This window comes from Trichogramma pretiosum, unplaced genomic scaffold, assembly GCF_000599845.2.
Source record: "Trichogramma pretiosum strain Unisexual culture from Peru unplaced genomic scaffold, Tpre_2.0 scaffold1, whole genome shotgun sequence".
Taxonomy (NCBI): Eukaryota; Metazoa; Arthropoda; class Insecta; order Hymenoptera; family Trichogrammatidae; genus Trichogramma; species Trichogramma pretiosum.
The window spans coordinates 1424953-1443332 of record NW_019641703.1 but is presented as its reverse complement, the minus strand read 5'-3'; the positions used below and the strand labels follow the sequence as shown (position 1 = coordinate 1443332).

Sequence of the window (18380 nt, the reverse complement as noted above, 5' to 3'; positions counted from 1 at the left end):
CCCAAGAACAATTTTTTCTTGTACTCAGAGAACTGTACTTGGCCTAGAGTAATGATGCAGCAGCCTAGAGTTATTCCAAAAATTCTGAAAATTCATTTTGGTATTTTTCATGGTCGCGATAAATTCGACATTCTCTTTTAAAATTTTGGATTAACTCTTATACAGTTTTGTATGATTCATTTTACTTATGGCATGTTCGTTTGTATGAAAAATAAATCATAAATGAAATTTTACGCGCACGCAATTAAAATCGCCAATTAAATTACAATTAAATTCAAACGAGCGTCGGTTATACTAATACTAATTGGTATACAACTTGTATCGGAAGAATAAAAACTTAAAGCGCCTCGGTAGATATCTTGAAATATGTTTTTCAAAAAATCATCGTCTATCAATTAGTGTGCAATAACATTTTCGCGTTGTTTGCGTTTCGCAAGGTAAATCGTAGAACAATAGTTCGATTATCACAATGATGCGAGAAATTACACCTTAACTCAATAAAATTTTGACTACTTTTCTTTTTAACACCATTTTACCCGCTCGCCGTGGAAAGAGTAATCGATCAATCAAAATTCAACGATACACAAACGTTGCACGTGTGAAGCATTGCTTAATCCAAACGTCGAAGCTGTCCAAAGTTGTTTATCCGTACTCCAAATCACGGCTACATCCGCAAACGAGCGGATACTAATTATATACTCTCAGCTTTCCCCACGAAAATATAAAGGTAGTGTTACGAGCATCTAATTTCCGTGCATTGAATTTTAAAAATTAAAGTACTGCACGCCATACGCGCTCCAATGGAGTCGACTCGATGCCATTTTATTACGTTACGCACATAGAAATAAAAAAGGGATCTAAGCGCTCGCGTGTGTGCGTGTGCCTGCTGTCTCTGTGATGTGTGTGTGTGTGTGTGTGTATACATTGGCTCATGGCTGCTGCAGCTGTCGCATCAATTTGGGGTCAACGAACGACTACTCCTCTCCTGATTATGCAACCTATATAGTGTGTCTCCGTCGAGAGAATCTCGACTGCCGCTGTAAATATTGGGGATAATGACACACATATAGTCATGAGTTAGCGTTGATTTGATTCAACGACTCTCTGTACATTTTTTTTTTTTAATCACGTGTGCACGCGTCGCAACTGTCAATTTTTTCTCTTTCGTTTAACGATCGACGTGCGTGCGAGTGTAAATAAACACGAAGTTGTATATTCTGATCGAACGTTGACTACTCACGGAGAAAACACACACACACACACACACACACACAGTCATAAACAAGCCGGAGGGGATGACGGTGACGGTGGTGGTGGTGGCGCGCGCATAAACACCGCATCTGTCGCTCCGTAAGTTTACCCACCCCTATATATTCATCGGTGCAACGTCTCGTTGTCTCGTCGCCCCACCATATGCCGAAGGGTCGGTAATTGGCTTTCAATTTTTCTGTTTTCGGGCTCGAGTTTCATCATCGTGCGGGATATAACGATTCTCGTTGTCGAGGGTATTTAAAGTTCTTGACCGTCTCGAAACCAAACGCGCGTCGTTATCAGTCTCCACGAATCCGCGCGAGCGAGCGAGCTGTAACTGCAAGCGGATTCTGTGCAAATTCTTTTTTTACTGGCAAGCAAGTCGTAACTTGTTGATGACTGACGACATCCTGCGATGCTATTGCACGATCTCGGGGCTACGCAAAAAAGTAATTGATAATAATAATAATAATGATATTATTAGGGTATTAGCTCGATTGAAAAGAAGACGATTCGTAGACCAAAATCCTTAAGAAAAAGTCGAGTGTTGAATGTCTTACTCGAGAATGGAGTTAATCGTCCATTGTCAATATTATGTAGCTCGACCTGCTCACCAACACCAAACCAAATGTCGTATATAGTCGGCGTTCTAGCTAGCGGCAGGTAGTAAAATGACTAATACTATACAATGTCGCCGTATACAGTACGCGCAAGCGCACCGTTTGACTCGCCGAACTAAAGTCAAAGTAACAGAATACGATATTGTAGTACGCTATATACGCATATATGCACGTGTGTGAGTGTATGCGTGTTTAAAAACTACTAGGCTTTTTTCGTGCGTTCTCCGTAAAATATATTGAAGCACGGCGCGCATGTGGCTCCCGCACCGACTAAACCGCTTGTCTTCAACGAGCTAAAAAGAGACAAACTCGGAGTTTTGGTTATGATGATGTATACGCGTGAAAGAAAAAGAAGGAGAGAGACCTTCCACTATGGACACTATACTGGTATAGCTTACTCGAATAATGCCATGTCCATACAATAACATACTGTCCCCGTGCACGAGGCCGTATTTTTCCTCCCTTTTTTTTGCTTGCGAAAACGTCCACATTTACGTTCGTAAGTACACCGACGTGCTCGCGACAATGGTGTAAGCTTCGCGATTACGTTCGGCGCAAGTTCTTCACTCCGAGGACGAATTATCTCATTGTCAACGAGTGCACTAGTTAACGAATGCACACACAATTATATCGCGTCGAGGTGACGAAGGTACAAAAAAAAAGGAGAAGAAGAAATAACATATCACGGTGTGTCGGTCGGTCGGTGCTGCTACTCGGTGGACGTACGAACGATCTCTTCTCTCTCTTTACCTTGTGCAATTTGCGAGGCGTGCGCATACTATACTGACAAATGTTGTGTCTTATATAGGCTAGGTCTCTGCGTTATGTATATGTGTAGGTGCAGCAGCAGTGTATGCATTTACGAGAGAGAGACGGCGAGCGAGCGATACGTGATTGCCTCCTCTGTATAGACGTGCGTGCGTACGTGTGTTGAAAATTCGACGCCTCGCAGCAGCAGCAGCAGGCAGCAATCGTGTTAGTTGCACAGCACACGCGTTTTTTTGACAAACCGAAGATTCTCTCTCGATTCTCATTCGCATTGCGAGCGATAGAAGTAGGGAAAAGAAGAGGAGGAAGAAGAAGAAAGACGTCGAGGAGGCGTGTGTGTGCTTTCAGTGCGAACTCGCGAGTATCTATAACATTTGTTTGAAATCTCAGCGTGACGACGACGAGCCTCGCTCTCGTCGATCGAAAGCACGCGAAAGTGACAAATATATAAGTTACAATAATAGAGAGAAAGAAACGTTCTGTGTGTGGTGCGTATATAAAAAAGTCGAACACGACATCCCCCCGTTCGACATTACAATTGCGTGCGTGCGTGCGTGTTCGTGGCTTGCATCAACAGCAGCAGCACCAGCCGTAACAGTCAATTTTTGGTCGACGCACCTCGAGAAATTCGCGGATGCAATAAGCTCGAGATATACGCGGATCATCTCTCGTGTGCACTAGAGAGACACAGCAGAGATTTATACGTATAATACCACGAAGCAGGTCAAGCAGCGGGATAGTCGTGCACTAGAGATCGACAGCGACGACGACGACGTCAGTGTGTATCGCGCGCACAGTGCAGCATATTATCGCGTTTAACAATTGTTGTTCCCCGATCGCGTCGTCATAGTCATCATCGTCATCGACATCCTGCAAGTGATCCGCGAGAAGTCGCACGCGAGGATCGTCGAGATCGCAAGCCCGGACTCGCGCGCGCGATAGTCGCGAGTTTTTTTACAAGTAAAAAAAAAAAAAAACATTTTGATAAAAGACAGAGAGAAAAAAAATTGCCAAACGGCACGCGGCACGCATACAATAGTCGCGCACATAGAGAGCTGTGTGCTGAGGCCGTGTAGTTGCTCTATACTACTATCCTCGGTACGCTCTCGGTGCGTGCAGTGTGGAAATGCGAATTACGCAGCCTGCGACGACCTCGAGTAATATGCACAACGCTGCCGCTGTCTCGTGCCGCCTGCAACGTACGACGAGCTCGTGCCCATGCTTCTCGTATACGCTCTTCAAGTCGAAGCTCCGTCGTAGTATCGTCATAAGCAACATTAACAGTAGCAGCATCAATCGCTAGTGCGCGCATAGAGGCATAAGCAGAGCTCTGGCTCTCTCGTTCGTTCGTATTCGGGTGTTATAGAGTGCTTGTGGACTACGTGACTATATCGCTCTCTCTCTTTCTTTCTAACTGTGCTGTGCTGTGCTCTGTTGCTGTATAGTGTAAGTGTATAGGCTTCGCTCCGTCTCTCTCTCTTTCTCTCTCCGCCTGGCAAGAGCCAGCCGAGCCAGCCAGCCAGCCAGCCGCAGTCAGTCAGTGTGTGCACGCGTACGTACCATTTGAGGCCAGTGCGCCAGCGCGTCCGGACACACTAATAATTCGGCGTTTGTACACACATTTGTTTATTGCTCGCGGACTCTCTAACGAATACGTGTGTAAAACGATTATTGATATTAGGTGTAAGGTGCGCGGCGTGAACATTATTGTAATAGTGAGTGGTGTGCCGTGTGTCTATGTGCGCGCGGTGTTGTATAGAGTTGGTGCGTGGCTTCGTTACATTTGACCCCCGAGCGCCTCCCACTGCATAAGGTTATTACGCGCACACCACGAGTAAAAAGGACGCTTCTTGGCGAAGCGCGTCTTTATCGTCAACAGAGAGACATTAAACAATATAGAAAAGCGCGTAGTACTCTCTCACGTGAACGCGGGGGGACGACAGAAAAAAAGAACGCGCAGCGGTGCGCGCGCGCGTGTATAATAGAAGTGATTTTGCAGTAAATAATAACGTGAGAGATCATGGTTGCGAAGCCGAGCGCCAAGGGTCAGCGCTCGCCCGAGAGCAAGAGCAGCGGACCGACCATGACGACGACGACCACGACCAGTGAAAATAACAATAACAATCAGAGACCCAACAGGAGCGCTGCCGTGGCCGCGGCTGCCGCGATGGCCCAGATACAGGAGTCGGCCGCCGATGACGTCGTTACCGGATGGACGCCATCGTCGGGCAAAGCTGCCAGTGCGATGAACAGTTCCACCTCGTCGTTATCTGGGACGACGACGACGACGACGGCGGCTACGGGCACGACGCCCGCGACAGCAGCAGCAGCAGCGGGGCCTACGCCGCGTGTTCAGGATTTCGAGTTCAAGCCACCGCCCGAGGCACCAGTGTTCGAGCCCACCGCCGAGGAGTTCAAGGATCCTCTGGCCTACATCGCCAAGATAAGGCCCATCGCCGAGAAAGCGGGCATTTGCAAAATCAAGCCGCCTGCTGTAAGTAATATTAAGTCTAATGTAAGTACACATTACTCGCACTCACACACAGACACAGACATTTTATACATCTACTACTACATCTCTCCATACATCAGAGCGCGCAGACGAATTCAGAAGGCTCGATCGGAGTCACTTTCACCCGCTATCGTCTAAGCTCGGTGTGCTACCATGACTAAAGAAGTGTGCTTCCGTCTCTGTCTCTTTCTCTCTTTTTTTTTCATGAAATATCAGTGTGCTCTCTCTCTCTCTCTCGTTCATGGCGATATGGGATTTTGGCTGCCTGCCCATCGTCATCACCGCCTTAGCTATATCGTACCAAAAATTTAAACCCGTTATATTATTTATGTAAATGGTTTACGATTGCGACGAGCGACAACAACAACAATAACGAGAGAGACCCTGAGACCCTTCGCGGTCGTAAATTCATACGTACAATAATCTATATCGCGTACAACATTCGTCCAACTTATAGTACACGACGTACACCGTACACGGCTGTGCACACAGAGCCCCGCGCACACGACGCGCATCGCAGTGTTTTTTTCTCTCCATGATTTCTTCCTTTCTTTCTTTCCCATTCTTGTTGCTACCTCTACCTCGTTCTCTTTTTTCGCTCGCTGCAATTTCGCTCGGAGTTGCAGCGCAGGCGGCGATGCCCTTTAAATCCCCCGTGTGCATCGCAGCCTTTGGCCTCGTATACCTTCCGTGCGTAATCGCGTACATAAGGTGCTAACGCTCATAATGTAAGGGAGAGATAGTATAAGGTAGCTGCCATGGTTGTCTTTTGCGTGTTATATAGCATTGACATGAAATGTACGATATAGTACATCACCAGGCGCTTTCTCTCTCTTTCTCTCTCTCGCTCTCGTGGTTCCCTTTCTCTCTGGCACTATACTAGTGCTAGGCTGCCGTTTTATAATGCATACGTGTTGGTACTGTGTATCCATTATGTGCATCCATTGCGCCTCAACATCAACGGAGCCTGCGGCTCGTTGTTGCAACGACGACGGATATTCGGCACTCGCCTCAAAACGGAAATACGCGTATAAATATCCTCCTTACGGCGTATAGGTATCACTTGTGCGTAGTGCTATTATTTGGCATACGTATACTATGTGCGGTAGTAGTTGCGCTGGAGTTGCGCGGCGGAGGCGTCGTCGGACTTTTGGAAAACTTTTGGACAATTTTACGGGCACTGCACTCGACGCCTCTTGTTCTTCTTCTGTATGCAGCGCGCGCGCGACCGGAGCGAGAGGGAGATCGAGAACGAGAACTGCTGCCGCCGCCGCCGCTGCTGTTGAGCTGCCGTGCTCTCTACACCTCGGCCATTTTTTCCCTGTCGGTTGCGCGTTGCGTCACCAACCTGCTTGTCCCTCGGCGCTGACGCTGCTCCTCGTTTCAACTCTCTTCGTGTCGAGCTATATATACGCGGAGAACCCGCGCCGAATGCGGTTCTCTTTGCCCTGTCAGCCCTATGATGTATGAAGCTGTAAGATGCAAAGCTAAGAGAATTCGAAGGAAATCTCATGGGAGAGCGAGAGACTGACTGCGTGCGACTTGGTACTTGCAATGCCATGGAGTCACGGTGAGCGAGGAAAATGATCAATGCGCGCCTCTTGTTCTCACGCAAGATTATGAAACTCACATAGCATCCTACATTACACCGCTTATCAGACCATGAAAATCTATATGTAAAATACACTTTTTTCACACATCTTCACATGGTGGTACACTATACAGGGACACACGATGCGATACATAGAACATTATGCGCGGACGCACTCATCGTCTTAGTACTTGTATCCTTTTCTTATCGATTAGCTCAGAGCTACGGGAGTGTCGATGCGATTGTCAATTTTTTTTTCTCTTTTTTTTACAGGCTTGGAGGCCACCCTTCGCCGTGGACGTCGACAAGTTCAAATTCGTACCGAGAATACAGAGACTCAACGAGCTCGAGGCGAAGACTCGCATCAAGCTCAACTTTCTTGACCAGATAGCAAAGTTTTGGGAACTTCAGGGTTCATCATTGAAGATTCCCCTGGTTGAGCGTAAGGCTCTTGATTTGTATTCACTTCATCGTATTGTCACAGATGAAGGTAATTGACATGAGATTGTTCTTATTTTTATTCAAAGAAAATTTTTGGTTTATCATTGTCCTGAAATGGTTTGATACATTTGGGTATTCTTTGCTTTTAGGTGGTATCGAAACAGTGACAAAAGAAAGACGATGGGCTAAAATAGCTAACAAAATGGGCTATCCATCTGGAAGGAGTGTAGGCAGTATTCTTAAAAATCACTATGAAAGAATTTTATATCCATTTGACGTATTTAAACAGGGAAAAATTTTAGCAAATCTTGTATGTATAAATATTTCTTTAAATTTTATTTCATATCTTGAAAATACTAATACTAAAAATTAATTAAAACCATTCAGAAAACTGATCCTGACACTGATGTTAATGAAAAAAATGATAGAGATTATAAACCTCATGGCATAATTTCTCGTCAACAAATCAAACCTCCTCAAGAGAAGTTTTCCAGACGTTCTAAAAGATTTTCTGGACAAGATGACAAACAAAATGGTTGTTCGTCTCCCATAAAACAGGAAGACTGCAAAGAAGAATATGATATGGACTGTAAAGATAATGTTATGGATGTAGATACTAAAGACAATATTCAAGTAACAGAATCTAAAACCAAAGGTAAGCATTCCTAGATACAGTTCATATCTCGTCATAATTTCATGTTTACTTACATTACGTTATGTTAATTTAGGCAAAAATGGTTCAGAATCTAAAATAACCCTGCGAACAAGAGGCTCAAAAACAGAAAAAGATAATAAAGAAAACAGCAAGGAATTGAAGAAACTACAATGTTACGGAGCTGGTCCCAAATACCCTGGCATACCAAATACCAAAGAATCTAAGAAAGCTTCAAACAAAACAAGGGGAATCAAGATGACATATGAATTTGATCCTGTAAGTCTAAAAGATTTCATTAGTTATATCTAAAGGAGATGATGTTTCATAGAACAATTTTAAATTTGATTGTCTCTTAAATTAAGTCTTAAATATAAATATTGCTTCTTGATGATCCAAAATATTGCTATTGGTTTAAGACATTTCTTTTTTAGTTATTTCTAGTAATAAATAGTAATAAATTTCTAGTAAAAAGACTAATACAAAGCTGTGGCGCCTTCTCTGGTCCATTAGTTCAAAAAAAAAAAGATAGAAAGCTCAACCTTACTTTTTCTGTATCTTCTTGCTTTGAGGAGATCCATACCCCAGCTAAAAATTAAAATTTTTAAATGTATTTTCTAAAACTTTTATCAAATATTTCTCTAAAATGCTCTATTAGAACCTGAAGAGTATCAAAATGAAGGTTGCCATAGAGCTTTCAGAGAAATATTTAGAAAACTTGTTGAAAGTTATTTGATATTTTTTAAAGACATATTTATTTTAAAAAATATTATAACCTTTGTCCATACAATTTTTTTATTCTAAAAAAGTTGTCATGTTATTTCAATGTTTTCTCTCAAAATCAAGAAAAAGTTCAATACCAATTAATTTTACAGCTTGCAAAATACATCTGCCATAACTGTGGTAAAGGTGATAACGAAGAAAACATGCTATTGTGTGATGGCTGTGATGACAGCTATCATACTTTTTGCTTACTTCCACCGTTATCAGAAATACCAAAAGGTGATTGGAGATGTCCAAAATGTGTGGCTGAAGAAGTTTCAAAACCTATGGAAGCTTTTGGCTTTGAACAAGCTCAAAGAGAATATACATTACAACAATTTGGAGAAATGGCAGATCAATTCAAGAGTGATTACTTTAATATGCCAGTTCATGTAAGTTGAATTATTTCATACTCAGGTAAATTTTTCAAAACTACAGCATTTTTTTCATTTTTTTTTCCAAAGATGGTTCCCCCAGATTTAGTTGAGAAAGAATTTTGGCGAATAGTTTCCTCCATTGATGAAGATGTAACTGTTGAGTATGGGGCTGATTTACACACAATGGATCATGGCTCAGGATTTCCAACTCAAACAAGTGTTAATCTGTTTACTTGCGATCAAGAATATGCTGAATCAGCTTGGAACCTAAATAATTTACCTGTACTACCAGAGAGTGTACTTGGCCATATTAATGCTGACATAAGTGGAATGAAAGTCCCATGGATGTATGTGGGCATGTGCTTTGCTACATTCTGTTGGCACAATGAAGATCACTGGAGTTACTCAATTAATTATTTACATTGGGGTGAACCAAAAACATGGTATGGTGTACCCGGCACAGAAGCTGAAAAGTTTGAACACTCCATGAAATCAGCAGCTCCAGAACTCTTCCACAGTCAGCCAGATCTCTTGCATCAGTTAGTCACTATCATGAATCCCAGTATTTTAATGAGTGAAGGTAAAAATTTATTTACACTTTAAAAATATTCATATACATTGAGTTATTGAGTGCATAACAAAAATGCGATTTTGTTCATAGGTGTACCAGTATTTAGAACTGATCAGCACGCTGGTGAGTTTGTCGTTACTTTCCCGAGAGCCTATCACGCAGGTTTCAATCAGGGCTACAATTTCGCCGAAGCCGTGAATTTCGCTCCCGCCGACTGGATCGAAATCGGCCGTGAGTGCATAGCCCACTACTCAAATCTGCGAAGATTCTGTGTATTTTCTCACGACGAACTCGTGTGCAAAATGTCACTAGAACCGGAGAATCTGGATATAGGCATCGCCACTGCTACTTATCACGATATGCTTCGGATGGTGCAAGACGAAAAGAAGCTCAGAAAGAACCTGTTGGAATGGGTACGTATTTTAGATATTCTTTGTTTACAATTTTTTTACGACCATCTCTCTCAATCACGCACGCGTTCTTTACATTCTTGACTTTGTTTTCTTTTTCTATCCCCTAATGCAAAAAGAAACTCACGTTCAATAGGACACAATCACAGTTCGCGTTCTCAGAAATATCGCTCTATACACGCGCTAAAAAATACGTTTCCTTTTTTCCGCGTAAAGTGGACATAGTTTCGTTAACTTTGATTATTTTTTTGAAAACGATTACAGTAGCGGTAAAGTATCGTTCATTATACTTCATTAGATTATTACCGCTTCGCAACGCGAGTCTCGAGATAGGTCATCTTTTATTATGCACAAAGTACTACATGCATTATCTCGTTATCTCGTTAGTCGAAGAAATTGTGTTTACGATTTTGTTGTTGTTTTTTTTTTCTCTCTCTCTCGCTACGGTCAAACATGAAAGAACGATACATTCGATGGGATGGGATGTAAACAGCACAAACAAATAATAAAAAGCACAACGTTGTGCAACGTTTATACACAGCTCGCTGTTACAACGATGAAATTGAGATTACTAGCGCACGGCGCTTCGCTTATAAGTAGGCTCGAAAAGTTCTTCTCAGCTCGTGCGGGTGATGTTCGCGCCGCGCACAGATTCCGCACAAAAAAATACAAATCGAACCCGAGGACCGTATATGTTCACACGCAGAAAGGGAAGTTGGAGCCGTGCGTGCGCGCGATCATCATCGTCATTATATATTATACATATATTTCTCTCGAGCGAAAATAAAAAAAGAAGCACAGAGAAGAAAGAGGCAAAAAGAAGAGAAAGAAATATCAAACTCCGATCGTGGATTATATATACGGCCGAATAGACGCGTGTTTTATTGGTGCGCTGCTCCGCTATGGAGAGAGGGAAAGAGAGAGAGAGAGAGAGAGAAAAGCGATTATCCATGCGAATTGACGACTGCGAACGGAGCCGCACGGCGGGAGGGAGCCGACGTATGGAAAATGGAAGGGAGAGAGAGAGAGAGAGATGCCGCATACCGTGCGTTGTGTTGCTTGGGCGATAAGAGCCTAGCAGCGGCGGAGAAGGACACTTCTGTGGAATTGTGCAAAAACGACGCGCTCGCGCGCGCGCACAAACACGATCTCGGATCTATTCGTTTTGTTGAAATTCTCTTTCTCTCTTCCTCCTTTGCTCTCGGTTTGTGTATCGTTCGAAAACCTGCAGCAGCGCTTCGCTGCGGCGCTCGGGCGAATCACCGCGCCTGCACTTTTTCGGTTCGTCATTACGAGTCTCGCCTCTATCTACATGTGTAAGTGTATGTCGCCTAGCCGCCGCAGCCGCCGCCGTCGCCGCCGCTGCGTTGTTGTATATGTATCGCTTTCAGTAATTCACTCGTTTACGTACAGTCGTAGCGCCTAGTTCTATATAGCAACAGTGAGCCAGAGCAGCACAGAGAGAGAGAGAGAAGCTCCTCGCCACACAAGAGTTTCCGTGCATGTGTGTGTTGTGCTGTGCTGTGCTGTGCACATAGTCAGCTATTCATATATTATTCGTAATTCACTTCCGACTGTGTTTATTCGTGTGTGATATCGCGTTCGAGACTCGCAGAGAGCTCGCACATAAAAGTTTTGCCGTTCGACGTTGTTTCTTGGTGCTGGCTTTGGTGCCGTTCTGTTACGTTTTTTCGTTAACGTATAACGACAGAGTTTACGAAAAGAGTTTTCGTATATTTTTCCTTATCCGGCAATCGAGTCCTCGTCGTTCGTCGATCAGTGGTGTGACTTCAGCCATAACATATTCTCAAAGAGGTAAAGAACGAAACTTAATATTGTCTCGCTCACAACTGCTGGCTGTTGCTGCTTTGCAGCTCGCGTGTGGATATCTTTTTTCTCTCTTGTTCTCTTGCTCTCTCTCTTTGGCCAACAACATACCTGGGTGATTGTACTTATCGTTACGAGGCATTTTGTTATTTTTTTTCACCTCGCGCCAACTAACCATATTGTCCATTATTTAACGCTATAATGCGCTAAATAAACATTATGTAACTCGCGTATTGTCGGTTTATGAGTTTTGCGATGCTCCTCGGGGGGCGATGAGTGCTTCGGACGATGCATAAGAGAGAGACTTTTATGCGAGGAGAGCTCTCAATTGACGATAGGTTATGTACCTTTGCCGCGCGCCAGGCGGTTGATTTCAGCATTTTTCTCAAAACAACAAACCAACGCTCGATTCGCTCTCAGGCTCTTTTGCTCCTTTTCTACCTCGCGTCGAATTTTTTTTTTATCGATGTATAATAATTGAGCTAAAAACAGACTGTTCCACTGATACTAAATTCACCATCTTCGATTCCTATAATTATCATTCGGGTCTCTGTATTTTCCTCCTACTATATCTTATTCTCGAGACTCTTATCTTTGATTTTACATGAGCGGTTCAATAAATACCTACACATTGCACGTTGTGTACAAGTCGATTCTCGCGCAATATGTGTTTCCACATAAGCTACAAAGCTAATTGAAAACAATACGATGCAGACCGTCCTAACCTCATTCCTTTTTTTTGCTCATTGTTGCAGGGTGTAACTGAGGCACGACGTGAATCTTTCGAGTTGTTACCCGATGATGAGCGACAATGCGAGGCATGCAAGACTACATGCTTCCTTAGCGCGGTTACCTGCGAGTGTCAGCCAACGCAATTAGTTTGTCTCAAGCATTTTGCCGATCTGTGCGAATGTCCTCCTGACAAGCATACATTGAGATATAGATACACATTAGACGAACTTCCAAACATGTTGCAAAAACTCAAGCTAAAGGCCGAATCATTTGATTCATGGGCTTCAAGGGTCAAAGAAGCTATGGATCCAAAAGGTGAAAAAGTAGAATTGACAGAATTGAAAGAGCTTCAGGAAGAGGCTATCCACAAGAAATTCCCCGAAAGTGAGCTTTTGACTGCTTTAACAACTGCCGTCCAAGATGCTGAAAAATGTGCAAGTGTGGCCAGGCAGTTGCTGAACAGTAAGCAGCGCACCAGGTTTGTTATTTTTTCATATTTAAGTTTTTGTACATGAATAAGCTTGTCAATACTGATTATTTTTTCATGAATTCATAGGACTAGACAATCTGCTGATTCAAAATATAAGTTAACTGTTGAAGAACTAACACAATTTTATAATGAAATTTCTAATCTTTCCTGCGAACTTAAAGAAGCTGAAGGAGTGAAATTTATTATTGATCAAGTTGATCAATTCCAAAGAGATGCAGAGGAATTGGAAGAACTTGATAATGATTGTGATATAGAAAGACTAGAAAAATGCATAGATTACGGTGATGCCATTTGCATTGAATTACCGCAGCTCACGCATCTTAAACAGGTAAATTTTTGTCAAAGACTCGATCAAATCTTTCTCTTGCTGAACTTGTAGAACTTAAGTTGTCAATATTTTTACTGTTACTAACTTTGTCTCTTTTATGTTCAATTAAGAAACTTCAACAATTACAATGGCTAGAAGAAGTTAAAGGTGTATTCGAAGATCCAAAATCAATTACAAGGCAAGAACTTGGTAAACTTATAGAAGATGGTATGAACATCCCTCCTCACAGTACTGTTGAAAGTTCTTTAGCCAAACTTCAGTCACTCATGATTGCCATTGATAATTGGGAAGATAAAGCCAAACTTTATCTCCAACCAGTGGAAAGTAGACAAACGATTGCTGCATATGAAGATTTAATACGTGAGGCTGACCGTATTGATGCCTTTTTACCAGATTTAAGTAATCTCAAAGAAATGGTGAATAAAGCTAAAAATTGGTGCAAAGTTGTTGATGAAATACAGAGAAGAGATCAATTGCCTTACTATGATACTCTAGATGAACTTGTTCGTAAAGGTCGAGCTATCCCATTGCATTTACCAGCTTTACCCATGCTTGAAACATCAATAGATCAAGCTGAATCATGGAAAGAGAAAACCGCCAAAACCTTCCTCAGAAAAAGTACTCCTTATTCACTAATGGAGGTTCTTTCACCAAGAATTGGTGTAGGTCTTCATTCAGTAAAGTCCCGTAAAAATAACAAGGGCGAAGATGCAATTGGAGCTGTATATATTTGTGATACCAAACTAGATGATTCAAATGACTCTGCCGCTGTTGTTGGAGCATTTAAATTAGCAGAGCAACGCGAGATGGAGGCAATGAAAAATCTACGCGAAAGGAATGTTGAAAAAATGAAAATAGAAGATGCTAAGTTTTGTGTATGTCGCAAGCCTAAATTTGGAAATATGATAAGATGTGAATTATGTAAAGATTGGTTCCATTGTAAGTAAATTAAATATTTTGCTCAATATCTTTTTTCATGTATGATCAAATCAACTTAATTTTCGTTTTACTTTCAGCCGCAACTTGTGTTACTGTTCCCCGTGCACCCCAAGCAGGGAATCCCTGTCCCAAATTTTTATGCCCTTGTTGTTTAAGATCACGCCGACCACGTTTAGAAAATATTCTAGCTCTACTGGTAATTCTACAGAAGATTCCTGTTAGAGTCCCTGAAGGTGAAGCATTACAATGCCTAACAGAACGTGCCATGAACTGGCAGGTAAGAGATTATTTATTTACTTATTTAATTAAAAAATTTGATAATATTACATATGAAGTAATAAAATATCCTTTTTTTTTTTCTACAATAGGATCGAGCTCGCAAAGCTCTAGCGGCCGAAGATGTAGCCGCCATTACAAATAAATTACATGCTGAAATGAAACAAGCAGAAGCAGCAGCAGCTAAACCAACTATTGACACGAAAAAAAGTACTCAAAATCCTGGACTAAATTCCAGAAAACAAACAGGCAGTGGCGCACAATCAGATGATAGTGTTAGCGTTCCTGTAAGTATCAAATTATGCAATAAAACTCCCAAAATAATATAATATCTCGAACTAAATTTGGAATAATTTTGTAGGAAGATGATGATGAAGATAAAATGGATGAAGATGAAGATATGGACGACAGTGACGAAGATGTTCTTACAATTGATGAAGATGAGCCCTCCAATTCCGGGTTTAACAGTAATGAACATGCGTATTCATCTGTATCCAAATTTTCTTCTAAATCCTCTGGAGAAGATGTGATAACTTTGTCTAGTAATACTTTACAACGCCTAGAAGAATTAATGATGGAAGGTGATTTGTTGGAAGTTGAACTGGAGGAAACAAATTATATGTGGGCTATCGTTCGACGAACGAATATATCTATAAAGGGCATCCGCAGTTATGCACCTTTAAATCGAAGCAATGATGCTTTAGGAAATAAAAAGCCACCTCAGCAAAGAGGTCGCAAAAGAAAATCTGACGAAGTTGAAATATCAAAAAAATTCGGACGTCGAAGCGTGGAGGAGAAATCTGTAGCAAAACGCAAAGGTTCAAAAGAAACCAAATCAGCTCCAGTTACCATGAGGCGTGGACCACGCAAGGTATAATAAATTATTTACTAAATAATTGACGTGAATTTAATTGAATTTAAGTCATTATTATTAATTCATGCTTTTTTTCTTTCATTAGATTAAACGAGAAGAAGATAAAGCACCTAAACGAAGAGTAGGTAATAGAAAGAAAACAAAACAAGACACTTCCGATGAAGAAGAAGACTGTGCTGCTGATAAATGTCTAAGGCCAAATGGTAATACTTTATTTTAACTTTTTTATACAAAATTTCTTTGCGAAAATGAATAATTATTAATATTGTTTTAATGAATTATTTTTATAGGTCGAGAAGTTGATTGGGTCCAATGTGATGGAGGTTGTGATGGGTGGTTCCACATGTATTGTGTAGGATTAGATCGTACAGAATTGGCTGAAGATCAAGATTACCACTGTGTTAGTTGCCGCGATCCAGACTCGGAGAGAATGGAAAAAGACGATAAGTGACAATATCTAAATCTTCATCTACTAAATTGTCCAATCAAAGTTTCTGGCTGTTAGTTTAGGAAATGCATGTTGAACACGATGTAAATATATTATATAAAAGTCGAGACATGCAGAGTTCGTACAAGAGAACAATTATACGAAAGCCGATTTTTTAAAAGAATTAGATACTTTTTCGATAAAAATGTATTTGAGAATACGAGTTGAATATTTTCCATTCTAATCCAGTGAATAATGCAAATTTCTTCGGTTGCGTGACTGTAATGTTCTTGTAACATTCGTGAATAGTGAGGAAAAAATGTCACGCTGTAATCAAGTGATTGACTAATTTTGACTGTTTTGAGTACTGTTTTAGGATGGAATATGCACATAAATGTATATAATTTACGTATGGTGTAAATGAAGAGAATGAATGTTTATAGGTTTAGTGTTATTGCAGGTATTACTTTATTGTTGAAGTTAACAGGGTCGTCTCGTGTATTTCATTGAGGTAAAACAAATCTCACGAAAAATGAAAAAATATTGTAGAGATCAACTCTCCTGTAAGAGATCTTTTAATTGTTGCTAACTTGAAGTAATTATTATATCTCTTGCCAATAAAAACAATTCACTTATATTAAATGATATTGCTTATTGACAAATAAAATTTTCTAACTACACAAATGCAATCGAACTGGTTTAATAAATTATGAGTTGAAGTTTTGATTAAAAATAATGCAAATTTATCAAATTGTTGCATTGAATAAATTATGCATATCACATTTGTTCATTAAATTATAACTGAAAAATTTACTTTGTTCATTGATGACCAAAACATTTCATCAGTTGTCTTTTGTTGAAAAAATTATTGCATAAGTACTATATTTTTAACGAAATTTGTGGTACTAATCGATTAATATTAATACTATACTGAGTTATATCTGTGAATGCAACTAAATTACTTGTTAATACTTAAAAAATGTGCAAAATTATATATGATATAATGAAAAAGAATTTTCATTAATTTATTACAATTAAGTATGTAAATCAATTTAGAAATGCGAAATGTTTGTTTTTTTTATTCATAAATTTTGATCGAGTTTTTATTTTTTTAGTGTATTTGGCAATACCTGACATGTTTATACTGTTGAAGTGATAATGATGCTGATGTTTTTATGAATGATTTTTCAACTGGGAAATATTAAAATATCAAGTTGAAATAATACAATATCGTTATATTTGTCCTGAAAAAGTAATTGATCTCGAAGTATTAGAAAAAAGAATTTTGCAAACATCCATGGATGGTTCTCTTCCCTGTTAACCCTTTTTCAATTGTGTTCAACTTGATAGACAGACATTTGAGTACAAGAGCAACAATGTATAAATGTATGATCAGTCAATGATAACGAGCAACTGTGTTTTAGCTTTAATTGTTACCGGGTACTTTATTGATTCATTAAACCTTAATTGTTTTACAAAGTAATAAGATTATCACGCCGATGTAGAGTTTGATATAAAAATTGTACGAGAAAATAGTTTCGATCAAATGTATATAACGAACCAATCACACTTTGGAATAAGAGTTAATACTTAAATATGCTAACCGAAAAGCGCGAGCTCGTACATGTTCATACAAGGTATTATTTAAAAGAAAAAAAGATTAAAAATTGTTAGATGTTATGGCGACCGGGCGCCGCGCGCGCGTATGTACCGTGTGTCGTACAAGCGTGTGTGTATGTACATAAAGCATGTATAACACGGGGCCCCGTCACACATGTCATAAAAATTTAGAAACTATATGGAATATTATTATGAAAAAAAACTTTCTATGAAGCGGAGAAGAAAATGGTAATAGCATAAATGTGAAAGTTAAACGAAAAATTATTATAAACCTATTATTTTTATTATCTTCATAATCTATTATTATATACTTATAATATTAACGTCATTGTACCTATAGCTGTATAGAGAGACAAATTATCAATTATTACGTTGAGAAATATTGTGATTTTCAAAGGAAAAATTGTAATATAATAAAAATATTACTTATCATCACTCTGAAAAAAAAACGCCGTCTTTTGCCCGATCAAGGCTCAGTTTATTCTTACCTCCAGAAGATCAACTTCCTAATGCACGATCATTCCAGTCTTCATATACGAGAGCCAAGCGCTCGATATTAAGATTCAAGGCATTCTCATACACGATAGAATCAATTAAAATTGACTCGAAGGACGATCACGGATCTCCGAGATCGAGCGAAGAGAAGAAAAAAATGAGTCAATGCTCATCCCCGCACGGCGAACTGCCTGCGATCGTCGTCATCGGTAGGTTCTCGAGGAGCTCCCAAAATGGATTAAAATAGCGCGCGTATCGAAAGTCAGCAGAGGAAAGGTACGAAGACCCCGAGGAAGAGCGCTGATATACACTCAACTTGGCTTTAGCGCTTATGACGAATAACGGTGCAGAAATCTCGGCGCAATGAGCTGGCCTCCCGCGCGACACCGTCAGCAGCAGCAGCAGCAACGGCGTGAA

At 40.5% G+C, this 18380-nt stretch overlaps 1 protein-coding gene across 1 annotated transcript; it reads left to right on the top strand.

Annotated features, from left to right (window-relative positions):
• Positions 1 to 1935: 1935 nt before the first annotated feature.
• Positions 1936 to 17917, top strand: LOC106657024 (lysine-specific demethylase lid). Its single transcript, XM_014378268.2, has 16 exons — positions 1936 to 5133; positions 7016 to 7232; positions 7333 to 7493; positions 7571 to 7838; positions 7912 to 8114; positions 8711 to 8989; positions 9062 to 9554; positions 9636 to 9958; positions 12538 to 12992; positions 13071 to 13332; positions 13443 to 14271; positions 14349 to 14548; positions 14640 to 14834; positions 14909 to 15418; positions 15507 to 15624; positions 15712 to 17917. Exons 1-16 carry the CDS (start codon positions 4660 to 4662, stop codon positions 15870 to 15872), a joined length of 5148 nt encoding a protein of 1715 aa, XP_014233754.1. The 5' UTR covers positions 1936 to 4659; the 3' UTR covers positions 15873 to 17917.
• Positions 17918 to 18380: the final 463 nt, after the last annotated feature.

Bases quoted from the DNA above. Each gene is read 5' to 3' on its own strand.
- LOC106657024 (XM_014378268.2), top strand. From the start codon at position 4,660: ATGGTTGCGAAGCCGAGCGCCAAGGGTCAGCGCTCGCCCGAGAGCAAG. The intron at 9,555-9,635 runs GTAAAAATTTAT...TTTTGTTCATAG, and splicing joins CAGTATTTTAATGAGTGAAG to GTGTACCAGTATTTAGAACT. The intron at 15,625-15,711 runs GTAATACTTTAT...TTATTTTTATAG, and splicing joins TAAATGTCTAAGGCCAAATG to GTCGAGAAGTTGATTGGGTC.